We start from the raw sequence: 25,269 nt of genomic DNA on the forward strand, positions 1-25,269 counted from the left end.
ATTTTATTCTAAAAATTAATGTCATCTCACAAGAAATGGCACTTTCTCATCTTTCACTGGTGGAGGAAATTGTTTTGTGTGACTTAATTCAGAAATAATATATTTAGTGGTTATGATATGGGAAATTAATGTATTGTGTAATAGATATTCTGCTACTTTTTATAATTTACTTCTTATTAAGTTCACTTAGTAGAAATGGTGGAAGAAAAAAATCCATCACAGTCATGGGGAAAAAAATCCAACCTTTTCAGTCAGATAATGTTGGTGACACTATGTATTGTGTATGACACAATGGCACTAGCAATTATTCCAATTACTTTTGCATTAATCACATAAATTATAATCAAACAATTACCAAAATAGAAAATGTTTGCTATTTCTTGTGCAAATATTATGGCTGTATAACTGTATGCATGGAAAAAATACCTTCATGTGCACATATGTACAAGTAAGCTTTCTAAATACATCAGCAAATCTAAAAGCAAGTGTGCTAGCTATCTTGATACATTTCCTTCCAGTGGCTGTATTTGGATTTAATGACTAGTAATTTGAATGATCATTTTCTAATATCATCCGTTTGTTGGATAAAACAATTGAAATTTGGTGAAAAGTGTGAAGAAGCAACAGCTGCTAGATGAGTACCGCTGTGATGAAGCTGTACACACAATCTTCCATTCCCCTAGATAGCTGCCATCTGCTGTATGCAAAACAGTAATAATTTATACATTGCCAGGCGATGGCTGTTTGTTCGTTTGTTTGTTTTACAATCTTGGAGAAAGAAATCTACAAACTTCAGAAAGAAACAGATCCCTGAAAGCATTCACATTCAGCTAAATATGGGGTTTGGCATATTGGTTTTCAGTAGTGCATTGTTGCTTCTTGTTACATTTGGTGCTTTTTGAGGAGGAGAATGAAGAAACATCAGACCCCTAGCTTCCTAGAGCTGGATTTATACACCACGCATTGCAAAGCTTGTGTTTTGTAAACGGTATTTGCTTAAGTTTGAAGAATGGCCAGGCCTGTTTTGAACCCACTGCCTCAAATATGTAATGGTAACATCTACATAATGCTTTTCTGGATTTAAAACTTTGAGCATGGGAAGAGTCAATAAGGTACAAACCTGGAGATAGGAAAGAGCAATACTGTTTAAAGCATAAAACGTATGTCAAGCACCATGAATACAAGGGATTTGCATGGCTTAAAGTCCTGATTTGCATGGGCAGACTCCTATGTCCTGACTTTAAGGGTCTGTTCCCACAGGGCAGCTTGCAGGATTGAAGTCTGTCTGTCTGTCTGTGCACCTTATTTAACATATTATGACATGATGAGACTCTTCATCTCTCCTGTGGCTCTACTTACATGCATAACTTGTCATCAGAAATTTCAAGAAATTCATGGAGATCTTTTTGTTCTCTCACTTGTACATCTAGCTCATGCCCTGTCAATCAATAGCATATAAACCATGTAAACTTCTAAAAACCACAACTTTGTATTTATTGCCACAAGTTAGATTAGTAAATAATATTCATTATTAGGAATGAGAAGGCAGCACGTCTTGAAAAAATGAGTCCAATGTTTTTTTCATATATAGCTACATCAAGCTATATGCATACATTTAAAAATAGTATACTTTCTTCTCCAAGAGATCCTAGACATTGGTGATTTGTGGTTTGTCATAAAAAGTTTTTTAAATGCTTTTTATTCATTTTTAATCAGAAATTGCAATCCGTATGTAAGTATAGACAGATTTAGGGCCTTCATCTATTTCCTTGAGCTATATTTTTGAAACTAGCACTAGTTTTGAAACATGGCCAATAATAAAGCTTTTGACATCTTGGTGATCAAGTAGATCAGGTATTTGTATGTCATGTTTCTCTTACAAGTATATGTTCTATATACAGTTTTGTTGTCTCTCTCTCTTTTTTTTCTTTTACTTTATTATTGCTTTTACAACGTATTGCAGAAAATAAAATAAAAAAATCTTTAAAAGCCTGTGAAGAGCACTTATAAATACAGAAACACGAGGATAGAGCCACTAGCACCTTTTAAAATAATCATAACAGAGCAGTTTAGTATGTTTTACAGTGGCAGGTGGTGGTGTCTGGCAATCTTAATTTAGAAACACTGCAATTCAAAATTAATTGAGATTTGCAGTTACCCAGGAAAATGCATCTCTCAGTATCCAAATGCTCTTGATGTCTGTTTTCTAAATAAATAGAAACGGGGTTTTTTTGGTCACACAGAGAATGGTGAATGTTCTCAAAAAAGTAACTGTAGAATAAGCCAACCTTATTGGCAGCAGCCATCATCAGACCAATGGGCTCAAATATTACGGTAGCTTCCTCAAACTGCAGCCACAACTAATTTCATATTCAGTTGATTTCAAGCAGAACCTGTGCAGTGAAATAAGACTGCAAATAAAAAACCCTTCCATTTAGGTCTGAGCTGATTGAAAGACATAATTTAAAAATGCAGTTCCCCATGACCTGTTGATGCCATACATTGGCCCTTTCACTTTGGCCCTTTGCTTGAGAACCTCACTTATCCACCAAGGTATATGTCGTTAGCTTTCTGTGAAGAACTGCAAAGAGTCACTTCAGCAGCCTTCAGGCTGGTGCAAAAATGTATTCAATGGTGGGGTAACTCATCCATGCAATTCCTTACATCTCACATGTACAGGGGAGCCCTCTAGGAACTCTCTATTGTTTTAACACTAGAAAAGTTACTGTCTTGGGCTTTTGTTCTGTTTGAGCCTATTTAGTAGAGGACTCTCCATCTGGCTTGTTTTCTTCGTTTTTTATTTCACAATGAATGAAACTGGAATTAAGTGTTATGCTGCTATAGTCAATGAAATCATATATGTCTGGCCCTGTAATAACTCTTTGGCAGCTTAAGATCTGCACTGGATGTATAAAATATTTTGAATTCACTTAAACATACTGATTTTGATTTTTCAAACAGCTTTGTAATTTTCTGATACCACAAAAAATACTAGATCACTATAATGGGTTTCAAGTAGTGATGAAGGCAAGATGAAATTACTGACTTAAACACTCCACAGTGCATACGAAGATGAATTTTGTTCTTTTGAACTTTTATGATTGCAAAATTTTGAAATTCTACAGTTCTATCCTGTCTATTGGTTTCTCTTACTCTGCACATTGCAAAATTGTTTTCATATTTTAATGAGGAGAAAAAAACAAACATTTTGCCCAAATTAGGAGGCCTCAAATCATATTTTTTTGTTGCAGACTTTCATATGCTATTTGTAAAATTTTGTGTTTGTTTTTTTTTTTTTTTTTAAACTAAGAGCAGTGAGGTGAAAGCCAAAACTTGATGAACAGCTTAAGGGTATTGATTCATTCTTACTTGACAGGTGAAATCATTGTTGCAGCACTAACCACAGCAATTACAGCATTAAAATGTCAAGAAATTAGAGGTCAGAATAACAGATAATTTTCTTCCTTTTGTCAGATTAAAAATTGACATTCTTTGACAGCACAGGATCTCTGGCGGAGAAAATTATGACAGCTTAACTCATCTTGTACTTGTAAAGCAGTAATTGATAATGAACTTTACCATGACAGTCTTCTCCTGTGGAGAAACATGACAGAACATCCCAAGTACAAAGCCTGTATCTCTTTTTAATATGTAAACAGTAGTTATGTTGGACATTAGATGTTATTTGGAATTGTCTTTACTGTTAGTTTACATCATAATTCAAATCCTTTCCACTGGACAGATTTGGCTGACTTCAGGAGGTTGGTGCTGGGAATGCTAATGTATAAAGAACGATATCTGAAGTGCAGTTTGTTTGTGGCACTTTGACGTTATTGGTTCACTTCTTCAGGAAAATACAGAAGCTACCCTGATTTCTCCCAGAATGTTTACAGATTTTAAGAGCCTTATTTTTTCCCAAACACCTGGGAACTTAGTAGAGTTGTGCTTTTTTTTTTTTCAAGTTAGGAACTAGCTTATGTATGACACAAAGTGTTGTGGCCAAAAGGCAACAGCACAGTTACACTGGTCATTAGAAAATGCAACAGAAGAACTGAAACTATTTTTAGTACTACCTTGTAGATTAAATACCTTGTAGATTAATCAAGTGGGCAATTAGTGCATAATAAATTAATCACATATAGTAACGAAGGCACATCTAGTATGCAGAAAAATACTATTTTGGGGTTAAAACTACAGCCAGACCTTGATTTATTTTCTTTTAGAGATTAGCTTTTTTGTGATTTCAAATGTTTTGAAAAAAATCAGGTGAAATGTTGTATTACACAGCTATAGGTTTGTGCTAGACTTTAGGCAAACTTTGTGTCATCCCTGTGTTCTGTGAGCTGCAAATTCATCTTAGCAGCACAGGACAGTGACTTTCTTGTGCCTCCTCTGTCTTCACCAAACGCATCAGACAGGAATTGCAAGCGTGTAGGAAAGCACAGCAGTGTGAAGCTACTGGGCTCAGATTATTTCTTCTGAGCAGCCACCTGTCAAAATACCTGAGCATTCTTGCAACTCACACAGCAAATTGAAAAATGATTAAAATTGCTAGTGTTTGACAGGCAGTTGCTGTGCCCATAAACTAATCCTACTAGGACAGTTTTGCTGCCAGCTAACAGAGCATATGGCCTATGCAATATTTATTTCTTTGCTGGTGACTTGATATTTAGCATATTTAAAGAATTTGAAAAGTCATAATGATGTGGTAGTCTTGCAGTGCTTTTCAGTTATCCCCATTTCTGGATTTTATTTTTCCTCTTATATTTTCTTCTGTTATCTCTTTCTTTGATCTGACAGGAATAACAAAGCAGCCCTCTGGATCTGCTATAGTGAAATATGCCCACAGGAAGCAGAGTAGATCACATCAGTTTTCACTTTTTTTATTTGGTTTTTTTTTTTTCCTTTCTCCTTTCTTCCCCCCCCCCCCCCCCTTGCTGAAACACTCTTTGCTACTACAGAGGGCTGACATGATAGAGCTGTCAAGACTCAGCAAGATAGATATATCTTTAACAAAGGGAGCTGGAATGCTAGCCTTTCCCTGGTGGCTGAACCTGGCAAATTTATGAAGAAAAAATTAAGACTCTCTTCTAATAACACTACATAATGCTTTCAAAGTAGCACCAGCCCTTGCAACAAGGTGCTTATTCTTGCTTTTGCTTGATGCTATTCCTATTTATTCTGACTTTATTTTTAACTTGTTAGATCTTTCCTTTCTGGTCACTGTTTCTTTGATGTGACAAGAATATCAAAACCACCCCTATGGATCTGCTTGATTGAATTGTACCCACAGCCCTAGTGACTTACATGTTCAGTTGTGCTTAATTGCCTCCATACAAGGTATAGTCTTTCCTTCCTTTCTAGGAGCAGTCCTGCTTAGGCATGAATATGGATAGTGGTGAAATAAGTGGGAAGCTGCACGTAGTAGCAATATCCACTTTTTTCAAAGTTAATTGAAGGAATTTGTGTAGTAAGAGTATTCAAGTAAATCCTGTCATCCAAGTAGTATTGAAGGAATCTGTATAGTAAGAATAGTTTTTCAAATAAAACCTATCATTAAAGTAGAATTTATTTTCTTATATGCTAAGGGTACTGTTCTCTAACAAATATGTAGTCGCATCCTGTTGATTTTTGTCAAGAAGTCTACATCTCCTTTGCTCTCAAATACTTTGCTTCCCAGACATTTAATTTTTTTAAAAAATTATTTTTAATTTCTTCTAACCTGGGGAAAAACACCTTGATTATTTTACAGTGGTTTTGCCCTGTGTGTCTGTTTTGTGTGCATTAAGATTATGAACAGAGAACTAAAGGGATTTTGATGTTTCTCTTTGGGAGCATCTATGGATATAATAATTACTATGTCTTTCTAGTGAGTTTCAGATCTCATATCCTCTAAATGCTAGACAAAGAGTTTTTACTTGCTGACACTTTGGTATGATAGCTCTCTGTAGATCAAGAAGAAAAGCACAGCAATTTTCTGAGGGTAAGATACTTATTTCTGGAGGTAGAGAATCCTGCAGGTGATAATGAATATGGGAGGAGACATCTTAAATCAGAGTATTTAATAAGGAATTAGTGTAAATTGCATAAGGCCAGTTACTGCACAGTAATTGCCTAATGTATAGGCTTTTATTTTGCAATTAATGTGTGCTCTGTTACTTGTTTCTCATTCAAGGTATACCTTTCAGAAGGTATTTACTGCAGAATAACTGAAACATCCAATTTTACTATGAAATAACTTTCTAGGAGCATCTACTTTAAGTAACACAAGCCATTTATGACAAGGAGTCAGAAATTGTAATCTGATCCATAGGATTCCAAATTAAAGCCATTCTCCTACCGTTGCTATAATTAGCTGCAGTTGGGTTAATGACTAATCAAGATAACTCCAGTTAATGAGCATGTTACCAATGATCTAGTGGTTAGCATTTTAGTGAATCTGTGCTGATCAAGAACTCATGACCATTCCTGGATTATGCTGTTATATGTTTATGAGAATTCAGAATCTTTTCATAGTCAAGTAACAGTTTCAGGAAGTAAAACAAATTGTAGCATACAAATGTTTGTTTGTTTTTTCCAAAATGGCATAGAAGAAGGTTTGGGATTTGGTTACTACTGATTGTACTTGTGATAAAGAACTCGGCATACAGACAGAGGTAAGCACTGCCATGCAACATACATCACCAACCACACATAGAGCATTCAAACTGAAGAACTGCTGATAACTTACTTAGCTGAGAAAACCTCAAATATTTGATAAATATTTCAGATAATTCATTCATTGAAGTAACCCTAGGGAGAGTTTCTAAATAGCTCATAGCCCAGAAAAATACCTCAATCTACTTTGAGTATTATTTGGAACAATTTGTTTGGCCAGTTCTCATCTATGTTAGAAATTTCATATGTATTTTTGTCAAAACATCCTGGAGTCTTATCCAAGCCAAGTTTAATGTTTGGTCAATATAAAAAGAACCTTAACTGCAGTTTCTCTCCTTTATTGCAGAAATATATAAAATACAGGTCTGGTACACGAAAATTTTCTTCTGGTTGTTTTATTTTTCTCCATATGGATGACATGTAGCAATTATTGATTTTTAAAATTAGCAACAAACATTTTAATATGCACTGAAAGTAATATTTTATGTGGGAGAGACAGAGAGAGAGATAGGGTGAAAATTACTGCAGCTGATTGTAACAGAAATAGCTGGAAGGGGCTTCTTTTTTCCTATTAGCAGAGGTTTCAGTTATATTATGCTGTCATTACCTCAGCATAAATTAACTATTATTCAAAACATTTCACACACAGCAGTTTATTGAAACAGATATTACTCAGTCTAAGTATCTAGTCATTCACTTAGAAATATGCAAAGCTGAGCTTTCTAAATGTTTTAAACATATTGATAATGTGCCTCTTTAATGCCATTTTGAAGCCTGTGTACAGTATATCTATATTATTGTTTTCAATTTATGTCAAGAATGAAGTGAAGTTTTGAAGAATGTGTTCTGGGAAATAATCCAGATAGAATTATTTCTTTATAAGGTAAACCCTGAAAATAGCTGAGAACATTTATTTTAAATATAGAGTATAACCTGTTTCCCAGACTGAACTTCTAATACACAATGAAGCTTCATGAATGCTCTATGTGGTGCTTTTCAATATGCATGTTTTGCCTACTTCCCTGTCAGTCCTTTTTCAGCTGTTAATTTTGAAGGCTTGCCTGTTCTCTGAGATAGTTTTTGTGTCCTGCAGTGGATAAACTGAAGGCTGGCAGATGGTTGGACCTTCATCATAACCACACTTTGTAGTCAAGAGTATGTGATTTGCAAATCTCAGAACACCTTCATAGGGTAAAGGATTTGTGATAGAAAGATGAAGCTTAGAGCAAAGAAATCAGCAAGCAATACTTTCTATTCAGATAAAAAAGAAACCCTCTCATGTTATATTGCCACATTTTATTAACAAGGAAATATTTTACTGATGAACTTAGTCTTTTTTTCTTTTAAAAAAGCAGAAATAGAACATGAAGTCACACTTTTAATTTTGTGTAGTTTTATATTTATAAAACTAGAACAAATCACTTTACTGAGTCTGTTGACTGAGTGGTTTACTGAGTCTGTTCTGCTTTCCCAGCATTAAAAATGTCTTTAGTGATCATGTTTTATTTCAATAATAAGCCAGAAGAAAGAAGTCACAACTTAAATACATTCTTTAACGATTAAGTACCATTTCCTCTTCTATTACTGCAAGCTTTCAGAAGGCCTGTTCTTTTGTTTGCTTCCCTGTTTTTCTCATTTTCTTTTGCATTTTCCTACAGGGGAAGTTCTTAATTGTAAAATAAGTAGAAATAAATAAGATGTCTATGTTTTGCATAATGGATTTCTGAAACCTGTGCAAATTTTCCTTTTGGCAATAAAGATTACCCATTCTTTGAGCTATTAATAGCATTTATTTTTCACAATGACGATATTCTCTAGACTTGATCCTATACCTTCATTTATTTACTTTCTATATCAAAAGATGCCTGTCTCAGGAGTTCAAAAGACTTATCTGCTTATAATCATCTGAATTCTTGTCAGCTACTGGCCAAATTGCCATCAGGTACAAACAATCACTAACAGACCCTCTTTTCTCTAATGTTTTGGTTGAAATTCCTCATGAGAATGGTGTGTTACTCTCTGTGAAGGTTTGCCAGGGAGATTTGAAGAGATCAGAGTATCCTAGTGATGAGAGGACAGAGAAATATGATATATGAGGATTTCAAGAGCCATACAGAAAATAAGAGTGAAAGGGATGTGTAGCAAAAGTGCAGGAATTTGGATGGTTGCTCTTGCCAGCTGAGATAGGGATATTACGTAGTCTGATGTCAGATTAACTAGCAGTTACAGGATCAAATTCAGACAGGAAAGTTCAGGCTTAATGGCAGAAGTTTCCTAAGGTCTATAAACTGTAATTTGACTACACAAGTCTCGTAGGAGAAATTGTAGAAGCATCATTAGGTAGGTAATTTCAAAGTAGAATGGGCAAGCACTGTAAAAATGTATTGTTATGAAGAATGTACACTATGAGTAAATAGAAAACTAAGGATTTTTTTTCATCTGTATCTTTTATTCTGCTATGTTCTGTTATGGTGGTAGCTATAAGCATAACATGAACATAACTACTTTGTCAGTAGCTACATTAGTCTGTGTCTGCTTTCCAGATGAGGATGTGGAATAAGGACAGAGATGATCAGTTTGCTGCTTTGCCCAAACTGGAGATTGCTCCATGTCTCTTTCCATAGATCTTCATGAACAGTAAAGGTTTATTCTTTCTTCTGCCTCAATGAAGAGGAAAAGTAACAGGATTTTTCACAAGTACCTTCTCTTGATTTGTAGCATTTCTTCTCTGGGACAATATCTAGATTTTTATTATTATAGGAATACAAACAATAATGCCACTGTATTAATTTCCACAGACTGACTAGCTTCTGCTGTCAGCTCAGCATTCTGGTTAGTGTAAATGGTGGTGGATCAGAGTCATGTGAGTTTGAATACTTTTAAAAATTATTTTTAAATGATAGGGAAAACAAAAGTACCTTCAATTTTTGCCTGGGATAAAGCCCTGCATGTACTGTAGTGTTTAATTGAACAGATTAGACTGATAAACTTCTCTGCATGTCTGAAGAAAATAAATAAAAATGAGGGATGAAGGAGGGGAAATGGAATTGCGTGGGACAATGGACATTTACACGACTCCTGTCTTCTTGAGAAAGAGAGAGACCAAGGTGCTAAGGGAGCATGAGAAGCTATGAACAACAAAGTGGGGAAAAGGACAGAAGAGATGTGGAGCTCTTGATGCAGAGGAGGAGGGGAAAAGGGTAGCTACAAACTCCTTGGGAGCCTTGTAGAAGAAGTGAAGGAATTACTGTAGATCAGGGAGCTCTTAGTGTGGTTATTAATGCAGAGAAATGATGTTTGCAACATTCCCAGAGTTTTATGGGATTTTTTTAGTCTTGACCTTTGGGACTTCTTTATTCATTAGTAAATTCATTGAGGTATTCCATAATATAATCAAGTTAGGCATTTCCAAACAAAAAAAAAGACTAAGTGCTTTTGACTTGTAAAATTTAGCAGGTTTCTCAATGCAGTTGATGGTGTTTTGAGAAATACTACTGGCAATTTTTTGTTAGCACAACTGGAATTTCAGTCTTTCTGGGCTGTTAGTCACTACTTGTCACATGTGGAAACAATTGTAGCCTCCCAGACAGCAGCAATTCTTTTTAAAATGCCTGTAAATTTTAGTGACTCCCAAGTAAGGGATGATAATGACAGTTTTCATATAATTATTTTATTCCTTCACCTCCTTTTTTTGTAGCCTTTGGAAATCTGTAGTGGTTCCGCTCACAAAAGAAGCTACATTTTAAAATTCTAAGGATTTTTTATTTCATACTCAAGGAAATGTAACACATTTATCTCTGCTTTAGAAAAGCCATGAAGTGACTTTTCATTATCAGAGATAACACACTTGGGAAAATTATGTTGCTGTCATAATTTTGCTCTGTTTCAAAACAAATAAAAAAAAATTTCCATCTCTAAGATCTATAAACATAAATGAAGATTTCAGCATCCTGAATTGTATTTCATATGCATAATATAAAAATAAATTTGTTAAATGATAACATAAGGGAGAGGAAAGGAAGCTCTTGACTTAAAAGCAAAAACTCCAGAGCTGGAGTGTCAAGAAATAAGTATGACAGACCTACAACTTTAATGGTAGAATTTTTATTTTATTTTTTTAAAGAAAATGGTAAAATGCAGGCAAAGAAAGCTTCAAGAGGAGTTTTGAGAATAACAAGAACTTACATTTCCTGAAACTGGCGATACAAACTCAGGAAGAAAGGAACAGTTTGGTCACAACAGAAGATGATGTTCTGAGCAAGATCTTGCTAAGACTGAGGTCTCAGTATCAGGAGTTATACAACAGGAGGCATGCTGAGGCAACAGAACTGGTTTGGTTTTCAAATTCTAGGTAGGACACATCTGCAGTTCTGCATGTTGTGGCGCTTTGATTACCATCACATAAAGGAGTAATACAACGGAGTAATATCGGCAGGGAAATTCTATGCTGCAGGTGTACGTTTTAGTAATTTGCATTGCAGAATCAAGATGTCAAAGACAAGCTTGTTTCATAGACCTAAGCACCAGATGGGAAAGATCATCTCGACTGGCCTCTCACCCAACAAATCACATAGAGGTTTTCTCCACGTAGCCTTTTGAATGTAACCATAAGTGTTGGTGTCTGAATAACAAAAAAAGGATATGGAAGCATTTCCTTGTGTTGGTAGACTTCAGATGGTGAGAAATTATTTCAGTCAGTCACCTTAAATGTTTGTCATCCAAAAACAAAACCAAAAAGTCCTCTTTAAAAAAAATTAGGAAATGTCTTCAGAAAAGACAGAACTGCTTTGTCACTGTGAGAAGAATCCTTGTTTCTGATGTTGTCTGTTATGTAACAACAGGAAATTATTTCAGGGAAGTCATCAGTCATCTGAAAATGAAAAGTCCTGATTGCTATTTATGGCATTGGAGCTACATATTTAATGAATTATTGTATCATGCTATTACATTTCTCACAAAACTAACTTAGCAGTAAAATCTTTTTTAATGCATTGTACTGAGTAACTTAGTGATCAAAGAAAGCAACATCTTGTTTTATAAACCTAATACAGATTTGGGAGAATGATGACAGAGCAATGATTTCATTTGGCATGACATCAATGAACACACAAGTTTCAGTAAATGTTACCAGTCTGTATGGGACAGAAATTATTACAAACATGAACATAAGAAATACAATACTTCAACTGAAGAGAATAATGGCATGAAATAAGAAGAATAAAATGTTCTTTATATGGAGGGCAATCTCATTGCTCTCTGTAGCTTCCTGAGCATAGAAGTGGAAGTGGAGAGGAGTTGCTGATCTCTTCTTCCTGGTATCCAGTGACAGGACACATGGGAATGGTTCAAAACTGCCCCAGAGGTGGTTTAAACTGGGTATTAGGAAGCATTTCTTTCCTGAGAGGGTGGTCAAACACTGAAACAGGCTTCCTAGAGAAGTGTTTGATGCCCCATGCCTGTCAGTGTTTAAGAGGCATACGGACAATCGCCCGCAGGCTTTTGGTCAGCCCTGAACTGGTCAGGCAGTTAGGCTATATGATCGTTGTACATCCCTTCCAATTTAAATACTCTATTCTATTCTAGAAAATAAAAGTAATGCCATTGTAAATGAAATTATAAACAAATGCATGACTTTCTTCAGTTCCAGACTATGTTTAGTTTTGCACAACGCTGACTCCACATGTAAAGGGATGCTCCCTGTCTGCCTTGTATATAGGAAGAAAAGGCAGCAGAATTGTCATGGCCCGGGAGCAAAACCCACAGTTTTAAAAATTATTGCAACTATAAAAAGAAAATGATGAACTGAACAGTGTGGCCTGAGGAGCCCCTGTAACAACATTCTAGCTCATGTCAGAGGACTTGGGAGTTGAAGAGCATAATAGAGCTTATGCTTTAGAACACAATAGAATTTGCTGTCATTTTTAGGGTAATTTCATGAGAGAATTTCATTATACCAGTGGTAAACTCCTTTGTTCCAGGCAGAGTTAGAAGAATACAGGAAAGAGAGAAACTGCAGAAAAGGGGGGGTTCCCTCTGGTGTAGTAAGGAAGGGATGGGAGCATTTCACCCTTTGGCATCAGCCCTTTTCAGTGTCAGCGAGGTTTCTATGATTTTCAGGGGAATGGGCTGCTGGAGAGGAAAAGGAAGAATTTGCGCTCAGGCACATGGGAACCTTACACATGAGATTATGCCTGAAAGAGTAGGGTTCACTCTCAGCTAGACCTGCCCTGGCTGCAGGATAGCTGTCATTATGGTATTTTTGCTTTACCTTCTGTGTTTCTGTTTGTGAGATGTATTGAATTTATTTCCCACATGCAGTGTATTAACCAATTTCTTGCTTAAGCTGGCAGAGTGTTTAAAATATTTTTATGTCATGAGAGGCATACTGGACTACCAGGAGCAGGAATGGGTGAGTTCTAAAGATGGAAAAGGGAAGGAATAGATATCACAATTAGTAGCTTAATGAGGCAAATGTCAAAGCTAAAAGGCAGCACTCCCTGAGACAAATAAGGTCACTGGTGTGGCTTATGCCTGGGAAGAGAATGAGAGATCTTACCTTTCACATTCTCATTCCTTTTATAGTACTATTTCCTTTCACAGGGGAATAAGGAAGAAGTTCAGAGGTACACTGACTCTGGGAGGAGGCTGAAGGTCAGCACTGAGCTATTGGTCTTCCGCTGAGAAGCCATTTAATTGCACACTGGATCCAATGAGATACCTCCTGTGAGGGGAAGGAGCTTAAGCTTGCCCCTTCTCCATTGTTAAATTAATAAAGTAGTGACCTGTGGAGAAAATCCATTTCTATGCCCATCTTTCAGTCCCTTGAGTATCCTGATTAAATAACCAACTGTACTGAAGCCTCCAGAATAGTTGAGTCATTGCTTGTGTTTAAACCACAGCATTTCTTTCCTCTAAACATACAGTAATAAAATGGAAATCAATACTCTTAACCTAACTTATCAAAATTCCTGAAGATATTGATGCTGCTTAACAGCTGTAGATGCAAATAAAAATGCAGTACCTCACACTACTCCTAAGAAACAATAACATTTCAAGCTGCTTATGCTATCCACCAAAGAGCTGTCAATCACGTTTGCTGTGAAGAAAACAGTTCTTGGGGGCTGTTGAGCATGTTGGCTGCATCCATGGGAGAGCATATAGAGGATTCCTGTGTTCACTTATATGCAAAAATGAAATAAACTTTCTGGATGACTATTGCTACAGCATGGATTTCTCAAATGCATACATGTATTTTCTCTTTACTGGAGTCAGTCCCTAAGCACAAGGGACAATAGATTGTAGAAATACCTGAGTGTGATACACAGGAGGAGCAGAACACATCAGGATTATGGGATATTGACTAAATAAGTTAAAAAAAACAAGGTAATAAAAATAGAGGAACTCAGATAATACATATTTTAAATAGTTTAACATTTTAGGGTAGTAATCAGTGAAGATGAATAAAACAAAGCCACATAAGAGTAAAAGCATTGTCTTAGTATCTGCAGTGCAGTCTGTTTTTACAAATTTCTTTCTTCCCACCGTGATTCAAAATAAAAGTACTCATGCTTTTATGTTTAGTTTGTTACATAGTCGCCAGCAAAGGCGACTCAGCAAAGGCGAGTTTGTAAATGAGGTTGACCATGTTCCTTGGTGTGTTTCTAAACAACTTTTTTTGGAAAAAAAGTATGTTAAAAATAAACTGCTTCATGGCTTACCCATTTTTGCAAGGTATGTTAACAAAACCTTCACCTCTGTGGTGTTTTGGAAGAGTCAGTTCTAGCATTATCTTTTAGATTAGGACTGTGTTTCTGAAATGAATCTGCCAATCATCCCTATTTGTCATGTTTTCATTCACACTGCAGAGAAGTTTTGGAGTGTGTGAACTCTGTGTTCCAGGGGTACAGCTAGCAGAGCTCAGCCATTGTCAGGGTCTGGAGCCCGTGCTGGAACCAGGTGTTGGGAAAACCCTGCAGTGGGCCTGGCTTCTGAAGCATGGGTTCCTTATGAGGAAGGTGGTGCTGATCTCTTCTCCCTGGTATCCAGAGGCAGGACACATGGGAATGGTTCAAAGATGCAGCAGAGAAGGTTTAGACTTGACATTAGGAAGCATTTCTTTACTAGTAGGATGGTCAAACACCGAGCCAGGCACCCTAGAGACGTCGGGTTTTGCCCCAAGTCTGTCAATGTTTAAGAGGCAGTTGGACAGTGGCCTTAACAACATGCTTTATCTTTTGGTCAGCAGTCAGGTGATTGGACGGGGTGATCACTGTAAGTCCATTCCAGTTGAAAAAAAATACCCTTTTCTATTCCAAGACCAACTCTTTTGCTCTGCAGCTCTGCTTCCGATGAATTACACTTCTTGATGTTGGAGGCACTGTCTTTGAACACTAAAAATAGATCTTACACCTAAATGATCAGATTTTAAAAAATTATTTAATGGCAAATTGTATTTCTTGCAACTAGAATTATGATATAAACACCAAATGCTTCAGTAGAGTGCATAACAAGCAAAGTAAATGGACTGAACTCTTCATTCCACAGGAAGCTGGATCACACTCCTCCAGGCTGCAGAGAGCATCCCAGTGTCTTTGCAAATGTATAGTCTGCCTTGAAGCATAAAAATTGTCACTTGATAATTCATTTTCATTGACCAAAGTATATTTTTTAAAGCATATAACATTATTCTCACTCTGTTATAATTAAATGGCCAATATTAAGTGCTATGAATTTGTGTTTTGCTGGATTGCATAACTTCGGAAGTGTGGCATAGCTAATTTTAAACTAGGAATTGCCAGTAAGTTTGCAGATAAATTTTTCTTTCCTTGTTTTGACCTGTGATTATCAGATAATGGGCTAAGACCACTTTTGTCGTTCTGCAATACATGATCATATCCTAACAGATATTCCCTGAAGTGTCTGGAGTACAAATCTCATTTTGTGTGTATTAAAAACAGTAGGGAATCTCAAATCAGCTCACTAAATAGCTTTTCTGCAATACCTTATTAAGAAAGTGAAAGCATTAAATCTAGTAGCTGCTGAATTCCAAGCTTTTATTGTTTCTGCATGAAGGACATTTGAAGGTGAAATGAGAATAAACTGTATTTTATTAAAATTTGCATTAAATTGACTAGCATGTGTGTCTCAGGAAGTGACATAGTACTTTGCACGCAATACGGAAGATCTGTTGAGAGAGATAAGGAATTGATTAATTAGAATTAAATGTTTAAGGACATTAAATAAATCTAAAGTTTGAAGAACTACAGATCAGGGAAAAGTGTGGTGTACACTTGCCAGTTTTCAGTTTAATTTCAGATACAGACAGAGTTCTCTTTTTGTAAACAAATCAATGTAATACATTATTATTCACAGGTCTGTTCTGTACCTGCTTTTTGTTTTGTGTCAAGTGATCTAATAGGAGGCAGCATTAGGGATACCCTTGGGCCAGACACTTTATCTCTGTATGCTTATGTTTATCTTCTGCTTTAAGTTTTGACAAGGTTTTTCTGTCCTTTTAAAGTGTTGCGAGCTTCAGAGAAGAATAACAGTTGTAGCTGTGCACAGCTGTGGTGTTGTACAGACTATGGTCTCAGTGTGGTAGTTAAATACATATTTGAGAAACATCTTTCAGACTTTTTAAATGATTCTGAGAAGTGGCAGTTTTATAAAAGGTATTTTTGAAAGACTAGGATAACATTACTATCCACAAGGTGTGGGGAGAGGTTGTGTTGTAACTGCAAGCCAGCAAAAATGCTCAACATTCCCTTAATATCTAGGTCTTGGTTGTGTGTTTGATCTGGTTACAGAAGGACTTGACATTAACTTAAATGTTTTAAAATGTAAATTATGTAACAGAGTATTTACCAGGACATCTTCAGCTGTAAAATAACAATTGCTTTTGACAGGTATGTTTAGATTATCCATTCCTCATAATCTGAAAAAGCCATGCTGATTTATTATCACATTCTGCTTCTGTTTTCTTCTGTGACTATCATAAATCTACCTGAACTGGGAGGCAAAGCCAACAGAGTTTATGTGTGCAGAATTTACAGCTAAACAATCAGAATTTGCCAAAACTAAACAATGTGAAAGTAAATGTATAAATTGGAATTTGGCTGCACTGAAGAAGAATTTGATAATTCATTTTGGTTTGCCTGTGAGAGAACAGAAACATTATTTAAGTGATCATTATAGGGTGTGGGAGAGGAAGGTCTGGGCTTTGTTCAGTATTGCTGCCAAATACAATTCACACTCTTATTTCAACACAGAATTCTTTCAAAAATTAAAATTGAATTAACCTTGATAATTATTTGAAGAAACAAAAATGGAAATTGCTTTTGTGAAAAGGTTATTGACAGATCTGCATAGAAGCATCTATCACGCAGTGCCTTATCGCGTTAATATCAGTCTTTCTAATTTTGAAAATTAAACTCACAAGCAAGTATCATTCCCTTCCCTCTTCTCCACCAGGCAAATCAGTTCTAGAATGCTAAGTGTGATAGGTAGTACTTTGATTTACCTGAACTGAAATTTATGTTCCTGTTTATAAAATGTCTTTAAAAGGGAAGGTAGCTACGCAGTGTGTAAAGAGATACTATTTGTATGGTACATATAGATAGCTGCTATCTATATACATGCATATGGTCACACAAATGCATTAGTTCTGTATTTGTTTATTCTATGATTTTAAATTAATTCATTGTTAAATGATGTTACTAAAATCTAAGATGCTCACCACTTCGCACAAAGCACCCTGTGCCTTGGAGACTGAAGTTTGCTCTGAATTAGTCAACAAATAAGAAATCACTTCTATTGGAATAGTTCTGCATCAAATGGGCTAGGGCTGCAGTCCACTGAAAGTCCTTCAGCTGCTTGACTGGACCTTGCCTTAATTTTCTTTTTCATCAACTGTTTGTTTCTGGTATTCCATTATATGCCTGTCAATCTAGGGCATCAAGAATGTTAGACATTAGTGACCTGTGAGGAAATCTCTCTCTAATATCTGTCCTTGCATCTACACTGTGAAGAGGAGGAAAACAGAGATTGGCTTGGAGGAATTACAAAATATGTAAATTCTTCTGTATCATGAAGTATTTATTTTGCTTCTTACCATTTTTTGTCAGAAAGAAATAACAGAATTTACCAAGATAGTCATGTATTTAGTGTTTTGTGTTTCTTGTGTGGTAGTGAGTGAAACATTCTTAAAGCTTACAAGAAAAATATTCAGGGTCAGTAGTGCAGGGTACAGTACCTATATAGGTACGTAATGCACAATGCATTTCAAAACCTGCCTGTTTAGTTTTCTATGAACACTTCATTCTCAATTTTATGAAGTCAAATAAAATAGTCTGAAAAACGAGTGTTCTTTAACAGCAATGCTTTTACAAGCATCAATCTTTTGCCAAAATCTTTAAGAATATATCTTAAATATATTTTTGTTTGAGCAGTGGAGGCATCTCAGCATTCTGCTGTATTCTATACCCTATTGAATGACTCCAGATTTAGTCTGAAATTAGATTTAAGTCTTGAAAAACACATTGAAAATGCTAAGTTTTCATTTCAAACCTGCGATGTCTGAAAGCCCATGAAAAAAACACAATAAAATTAAGCATGAAGTCAGTACATGAAGTGAATGTACACAACTTGGAAAGATTTTTACATTAGTCTGACTGTCTGGCAAGATTTATTTTTGTCATTTTTTTGTTTTGACTTAGTAATGTTGTTGAAATAGTAATTATTTTGTTTTTATTATATTTTACATATGAATTTTGTTTCTCAGTTTGCTTTTCTTTCCCCTCATTTAAGATTCCGGAAGCTTATTTTATTAGAGATCCTCATTCTTTCCTTCTTACAAAGGACTTTATTAAGGTATATATGTTCTTTTTAGTGTAAAAAACACCCCTCTCTCAAGACCTGAACTGCATGTCCTCACAGGTTAACATTTTCACATATAATGCCAGCTACTGGAAATGAGAATGGTTAGTTGGTTAACTGAAGCATGCTTGAAAGGAGAAGCAAAGCTTGTCTACAAAATACTAACACTTGGATGAGTCTGCAGCCTGGGAGGAGAGCACCGGGTGAATTTTCTGGACTTTTTTCATGGCTGACTTGGGATATGCCTGCATTGTCACACAGTGTGTTGACCTCTCTCCTTGATGCATATTGCTCATGACAGTCCCTCTCCTTTGCCCGCAGGCCATGGAGGTGCAGATACAGAACTTTGGACAGACGCCATCGCAGTTGCTCATTGAACCCCATCCACCTAGAAGCTCTGCCATGCACCTGGTGAGACATAACTGCTGGCTGGGAATGCATTCCCTTTGAACCTGAGGATCCTTTGTAGGTCGTAAAGTATCCATTAGGCAACACTTTCAGTGCCCTCCACTGCCCATACAGCTGCACTTTCTCCTGGCAGCAATGGCTCACAGTTCTCTGGCAGAACAAGGTGGAGGTTTGAATAGCTTTAGCTACCTATAGTCCTGGTTTTTCCTGTCTAATGTTGTATAAAAAGTCGCTTTCTTCATAAAATTTACACTGGATAAACAGAGACTTGCATTATGTCTGCAAGTAGTGGGAATGACTACAGACTTAGAGTGATCATGTTGTTTTGTTTTGTTTTAAAAGATGCATTCTTAGGGGCTGATTAATGAACAATGCCTGCTTGAAAAAAATGAAGTATTACAGTTCAAGATATGTTGGAATCCTCCTGACTGTTCCCTGGGAGAATACGATGTATATTTTGAATTTCAATTTCAACTCCAAAATTCATTCTTAATGCATTTTTCTCTGTGCTTCTTGCAAAGTATTACATGAAATAGCCAGACTGAACGAGACAGATCTCTGTGCCCCTCAGTGGCTTTGATTAAATGCTTAGAACTAGACAGTTTAAGCTTTGTAAATAGACAGTAATATGTGCAGTGGTTTCAATCATTTTATCTTATCTACAAGGAAATCACTCTGTCTAGTTGTACAAGGTGAAAATGAGAATTGATTTGGAAGCGTTAGCTATGTTACTTTAAGTAAGGCATGGATGTCAAATACCCATGATGTTTATTTTATATTCCTGAGAGATGGATAATATATTTTTAATAATAATTTAAAATGTTAAGGATAAAAAAATATTTCAACTACTAGAAATAATTCTATTTGTTATAACAGCAGTTAAAAACCCCCAAACATTAAACCCAGTACTTAATAATAGTGTTATTATCCGTGTACAAAAATGGTGTCAGTTGTAGATTCGTCAAACAGCTTCATAATTACTTTCAGACTTCCTAATAAGTGTATGCTTTACATAAAATTAAATTGTCTGTGTTTAGAAGTGCTGCATTTCGTAGAAAGAATTCATAAAGAAAAATTTAATACCTGTGAGCTTTTGTGTCCCTCCTAGAATTTCTTTTTTCAATTGCTGTAGTTACAGCATTTATAATTGTGATATATTAATTGATTAACTCTTTTATTTGACTCATTTCTCTATTGTATGAATACTAAGTGATGTAAAATTTTCCATTTCACTGTATATTAATAAGTGTTAATTTTGGTCATTTTGCACCCTGTAATGATAACCCTTACCTTACCTACTCTGTACTTGTCCTCATGTAATGATCCCATAATAGCTTCTGATCTTGCTTTCCTCCATTACTAGTGTAGATGCCCAGGTAGTGTTGTTTTCCCTGTATGTGCACATGCTTGTCTGCTCTTTTTTAACCTCGTTTTTCCCTCAGACCTCCTCACTAATTGTGTTATCCCTTCTGTTTTCTTCTGCTCTCTTCTCCTTTCTACTCAACAGTGTTTCCTTCCACAGAGCCCCCTCATGTTTAAAGATCAGATGCAGCAGGATGTCATCATGGTGCTGAAGTTCCCGTCAAATTCCCCCGTCACACACGTGGCAGCCAACACGCTGCCCCATCTGACTATACCCGCCGTCGTGACAGTCACTTGCAGCAGGTTGTTTGCAGTCAATCGGTGGCATAACACAGTAGGTAGGTCCTCACAGGCACCATTCATTCAAATTGAAGACCTTGACAGTACAGCTTTAATTTCAAGTGCCTGTTAGCTAGAAGTGGGTTAATCTCACTCACTTGCCTGTACACAAAAAATTTCCTTTTTCTCCTGCTTTGCATCAAATAATCAAAGCTTGTGTTTTCTCTGGTGCCATTCCTAGAAACACTCTCCCCAACAGCAGCACATCACCATGGCAGACAATCGATTTGTGGTTACATCAGCATGAGCCTTTGGTATAATGCTTTTCAGGAGAGTGCTGCTGTTCTTGACACAGTGGATATTAATATGTCCCAGGTTTCAGGAATACATACTGGCTAGTATGCTAGACAGCACACATCACTGTCTGCTGCCTGAGAGAGATTTCAGGTCTGTCCAGAAGCTTGTCATAAACCTTCCCCTGGGTCACCATTAGATATTGTGGGACCCTAAGTAAGCCTAAGCAGCCAGTCGCTGAGCTGTTCTGAAGAGATTTCCTCAGTCTCTCCCAGTTCTCAGAGCAGTGTTTTTCAGAAGATGACAGAGGCCAGCTGTAGACTGTTTTCTTTCACCTCCTTCAGTTGTCTGTTTCAACAGTAGAAGGTGGAGCTTATTCTCCAGAACTCTGTATCTCCTCTTATGGAGGATATTCTTGTGCAATATGGTGGTTCAGTAGTGACCAGTATGATTTATATGAAAAGAAGGGTACTCAGAAGAGCCAAAGCAATGCTCTCTGTGCACAAGAGCAGATAACACTAAGCATACAGCCACTGTTGCACATTTCAGCAGCTTAAGGACTGCTTCATGGATGGAACTAATAGGAATAATTGTGGCAGATCTACAGTAGCCTACAATTTTCCAGCTAAAATTTTTAGATAGATCTATGAAAAGGTCTAAGTTACTGTCACTTTCAGGTTTACATATGTAAGAAACTCCTAACAATGCTTAATCCAATTATTTTTCTTTCTTCTACTTTAAAGGAGTTATTTAAGGAATGTTGGCGACAGCAGAGGTGGTGATGAAATTAACACTTTCATATTTTATAATTACTGTTGCATAACTGAAGAATTAACAAATGTGTCTTTGTGTAGCACAGAGAAAGGAATCTTAAAACATTCATAGAGCAAGTAATCATAAGAAGTTACTTTTTTGTATGTATAATAATCAAATAATGCAGCTTTAAAACTGGAAAAATAATATTTAAAAATTAGACAGTGAGGTTCCTATGTGCATTATTCTTCCTTTCATATGTAGGCCTACGGGGAGCCCCAGGATATTCTTTGGATCAAGCCCATCATCTTCCAATCGAAATGGATCCATTGATTGGTATGTCAAGATGAAAATGTAGCAATAGATTTGAAAATGGCATTTTCAATCATTATGGATTAGGCTGTATTTGTATGTTATGCTTCATTTAACACAGAAGATGGGAAAATATTTATTCCGTAGACCTAAGAGTGTTAGGTATTGACACTGAACAATTTACAGGAGTGCTATTTGTTATTAACATCACCAGAAATTGATATTTAAGAAACAACCAGTTAAGTGAGTTACATTATCAGCCCATATCTGTAATTCTATTCTAAGATCAGGTCACATTAGTAAAATAAAATCTGAGAACCTGGTAGAATTCACTTATTTTCATTTCATATAGCCAACACTGTATCAGCACAGGTGCAGATCCATTTCTTTGCATGCAGTTTAGGATTAGGATTGCTTTAGTCAGCATTACTAAATTAATAAAGAAAAGATTGGATTTAAGATTGATGCATGACTGCATTGTGTAAATCCAAAAATATTTGGGAAAGAGAAGTATTTTGAGAATCAGCATCTACTAGAACTGTTAGATTATGGGACTTGTATTTCTAGTGTTCATTATTTCTCTTTAATTGCAGCTATTGGTCTTGTGGGGGTTTGGTATTTTGGTTTGTTTTGTTGGTTTTTTTGCAGTAGGCATCTTTCTGAGACAGAAACTAGGGATAGGGAAGGTTCTTAGAGGCAATTTTGGAGTGTTGGTGAGGGAAAAAAATGAATTTTTAAACATCTCCAGATGAAAAGTTCCTTTTTTGTCTGTGCCAATATTTGCAGTTCAAAGATTTATATAAAAGTACCTCAGGAGAATTAGCTTTCTCCTTCTGTGTGCTTCATTTGCTGATATAATGACAATGGTTGTCTCTTCAGAATTTCTTCTCAATAGCTAGGGTGCAACAATTGTGTTCACCTGTTCTGGAAATTTGAATAATTTGCTATTCATTATCTTTCAGGGCATGAATGTAGAAGGTGTGGTAATTTAAATATGTGGATTGGGAATGTATATAAACATAGCAAATTTTAAATCTGGTCTTTTTGGATTGAGTCTCCTATTTCAAGCAATCTTGAGCAATTCAAGTAGAATAATGAAAAACAAGGACAAAAAAAAAATTCTCAGAGTATTATTTACATTAAGTCATATAGAAGAAACATCTTTCAGAGTGAGTTTTATCTCACATAACTTCCGTTAGCTGAAGTTAGTTGTCAAGATTCCCACCACTGCTACTCTAGAAAGAGAAACCTGGAGTCGTTGAGCACTTGGACAGCTACTAGAGCATGAGATGACTTGAATGTGAAGCAATCTCCCTCTCTCTCCAGGGAGTATAGAGGAGTACAGATAATTAACTTAGATAATATACTGAGCTTATACAAAGTTAATATTAGCTGAGAAGGATGACACCTTTTATCATATTGCCAAATCCTGTCTATTGTGTCAGGGGAAGTAATGAGCACACGAGCTAGTTACTCTCAGTCACAGAATCATGGAATCAGAGAAACATTCAGGTTGGAAAAGACCCTCAGGATCACCAAGTCCAACTGATAACCCTACTCTACAAGGTTCACCCCTAAACCATATCCCCAAGCACCACATCCAAATGACCCTTAAACACATCCAGGGTTGGTGACTCAACCACCTCCACCACCTTGGGGGGCTGGATTTGATGATCTCCTGAGGTCCCTTCCAACCCCTAACATCCTGTGATCCTAACATCCTGTGACCTCCCTGGGCAGCCCATTCCAATGCCTGACCACACTTTTCATGAAAAAGTTTTTCCTAATGTCTGGTCTAAACCTACCCAGTCACAGCTTGAGGCCATTTTCTCTTGCTGTATCACTAATTAAGTGTGAGAAGAGACCAGCACCAGCCTCTCCACAGCGTCCTTCTGGGTTGTTGTAGAGAGCGACAATGTCTCCTAACAAGCCTGTTTGGCAGTTGGGGTGCTGGAATTCTGCACGAACTGTTCCTTTTCCCTCTGTCTAGGGGAATTCCCATGTGGCACTGCCTTCTGCTCATGGCCTGGTTCCCTGCTTGAGGAATAGTGCTGAAAAAGCACATTAGTTTTTAATAGCTTCATTGGTTGAATCCTTATGTCTTTTGTCCAGTTAAGTGTCTACAGGTATGGGGGATGTCAGGGTCACACAATACAAGCTGGAATACCTTCTGTAGGAGAGATACCAACCAGGAAGAGCTGACTTTCTACAGTATTGTTAGCACTGTGAGCTGGTATTTATTACTTCCATCACTTTCCCTTAGCTCAGGTTGGTTTTGGAGAGTACTTCAGCAGAGCAGTTGAAATATTACCACATATTATTCAGTACATCAGATCATTTATAAGAAATTGTCATCTCCTGTAAAATCTTTTGTCTTATTCAAAGGGAAAACAGAAATCTCATGATAATTTTGTACTTCTGACACCCATATAGACAGCTCTAAATGTTTATATTCAAAATGCTTACTCAACAACAAATTCACAGTTCATTGAAAGTTAAATGTATTCATTTTCCCCTGTAAGTGGATGACAGGAAGGTGTTGGAATGGCTTACTTGTAAAATGTGTTTTGCATTTCGTTACAGCCAATAACTCTGGTGTGAACAAACGGCAGATCACAGACCTTGTGGATCAGAGCATCCAGATCAATGCACATTGCTTCGTGGTCACAGCAGATAATCGCTACATTCTTATCTGTGGTTTCTGGGACAAGAGCTTTAGGGTTTATTCTACAGAAACAGGTGACCCTAAATACAACTACTTGTTTCTTCTTAGGTCACAAAGTGTGCAGCTGTCTTAATAATACCATATATAATGACTGTTCTTACCCCTCAATGAATGGCAAAGGGTGAAAATCCTGCATTATTGTTTGAGCATAATAGCTTTGAGATGCTTTTTTTGGAAGATAAAGGATGTAAAATGAAATAGAAAGGCATTCAATTTTGTAGTGGCAACAATTTTGAAGTGGCAACTTCCTGAAGTTAATCAGGAAGTTAATGCTATCAAAATATTTGTTACCATATTTTCATGGCTGTATTGTTTCTATCTCTCTTTATTTCATGTAATAAGGAAGTTGGTTACATAGCCTGCTACTAGGAGCCAATATTTTGTTTCCCTATCTGATTGTATAGCCTAAAATCATTCAACATACTGCTAAAACCCGATTGCAATAATAGGAGGAAGTAAACCTTAGTTTATCATTAACATAGAAGAAATAATTCTTTTTAAATATAATAATGTAGCACCAATATGGAAAAGTTCATATGCTGTCTTATGCATATCATTCACAAATATTTTAACACCATTGCTTAAATACTGATGGAGCAGTAACT

General features: G+C 36.4%; 1 protein-coding gene across 4 annotated transcripts in view; it reads left to right on the top strand.

Moving 5' to 3' along the window:
* Positions 1–25,269, top strand: part of NBEA (neurobeachin) — a 486,311-nt gene that overhangs the window by 443,136 nt on the left and 17,906 nt on the right. For 2 of the 4 annotated variants that reach the window (XM_054387415.1, XM_054387424.1), the window contains 5 exons: positions 18,463–18,525; positions 18,853–18,942; positions 20,447–20,639; positions 21,892–21,963; positions 24,523–24,678. In XM_054387415.1, the coding sequence (XP_054243390.1) occupies positions 18,463–18,525; positions 18,853–18,942; positions 20,447–20,639; positions 21,892–21,963; positions 24,523–24,678 (574 nt within the window). The remainder of the gene's footprint in view (positions 1–18,462; positions 18,526–18,852; positions 18,943–20,446; positions 20,640–21,891; positions 21,964–24,522; positions 24,679–25,269) is intronic. The other 2 variants (XM_054387432.1, XM_054387443.1) reach the window with 1 other exon arrangement.

This window comes from Indicator indicator, chromosome 1 (assembly GCF_027791375.1).
Source record: "Indicator indicator isolate 239-I01 chromosome 1, UM_Iind_1.1, whole genome shotgun sequence".
Taxonomy (NCBI): Eukaryota; Metazoa; Chordata; class Aves; order Piciformes; family Indicatoridae; genus Indicator; species Indicator indicator.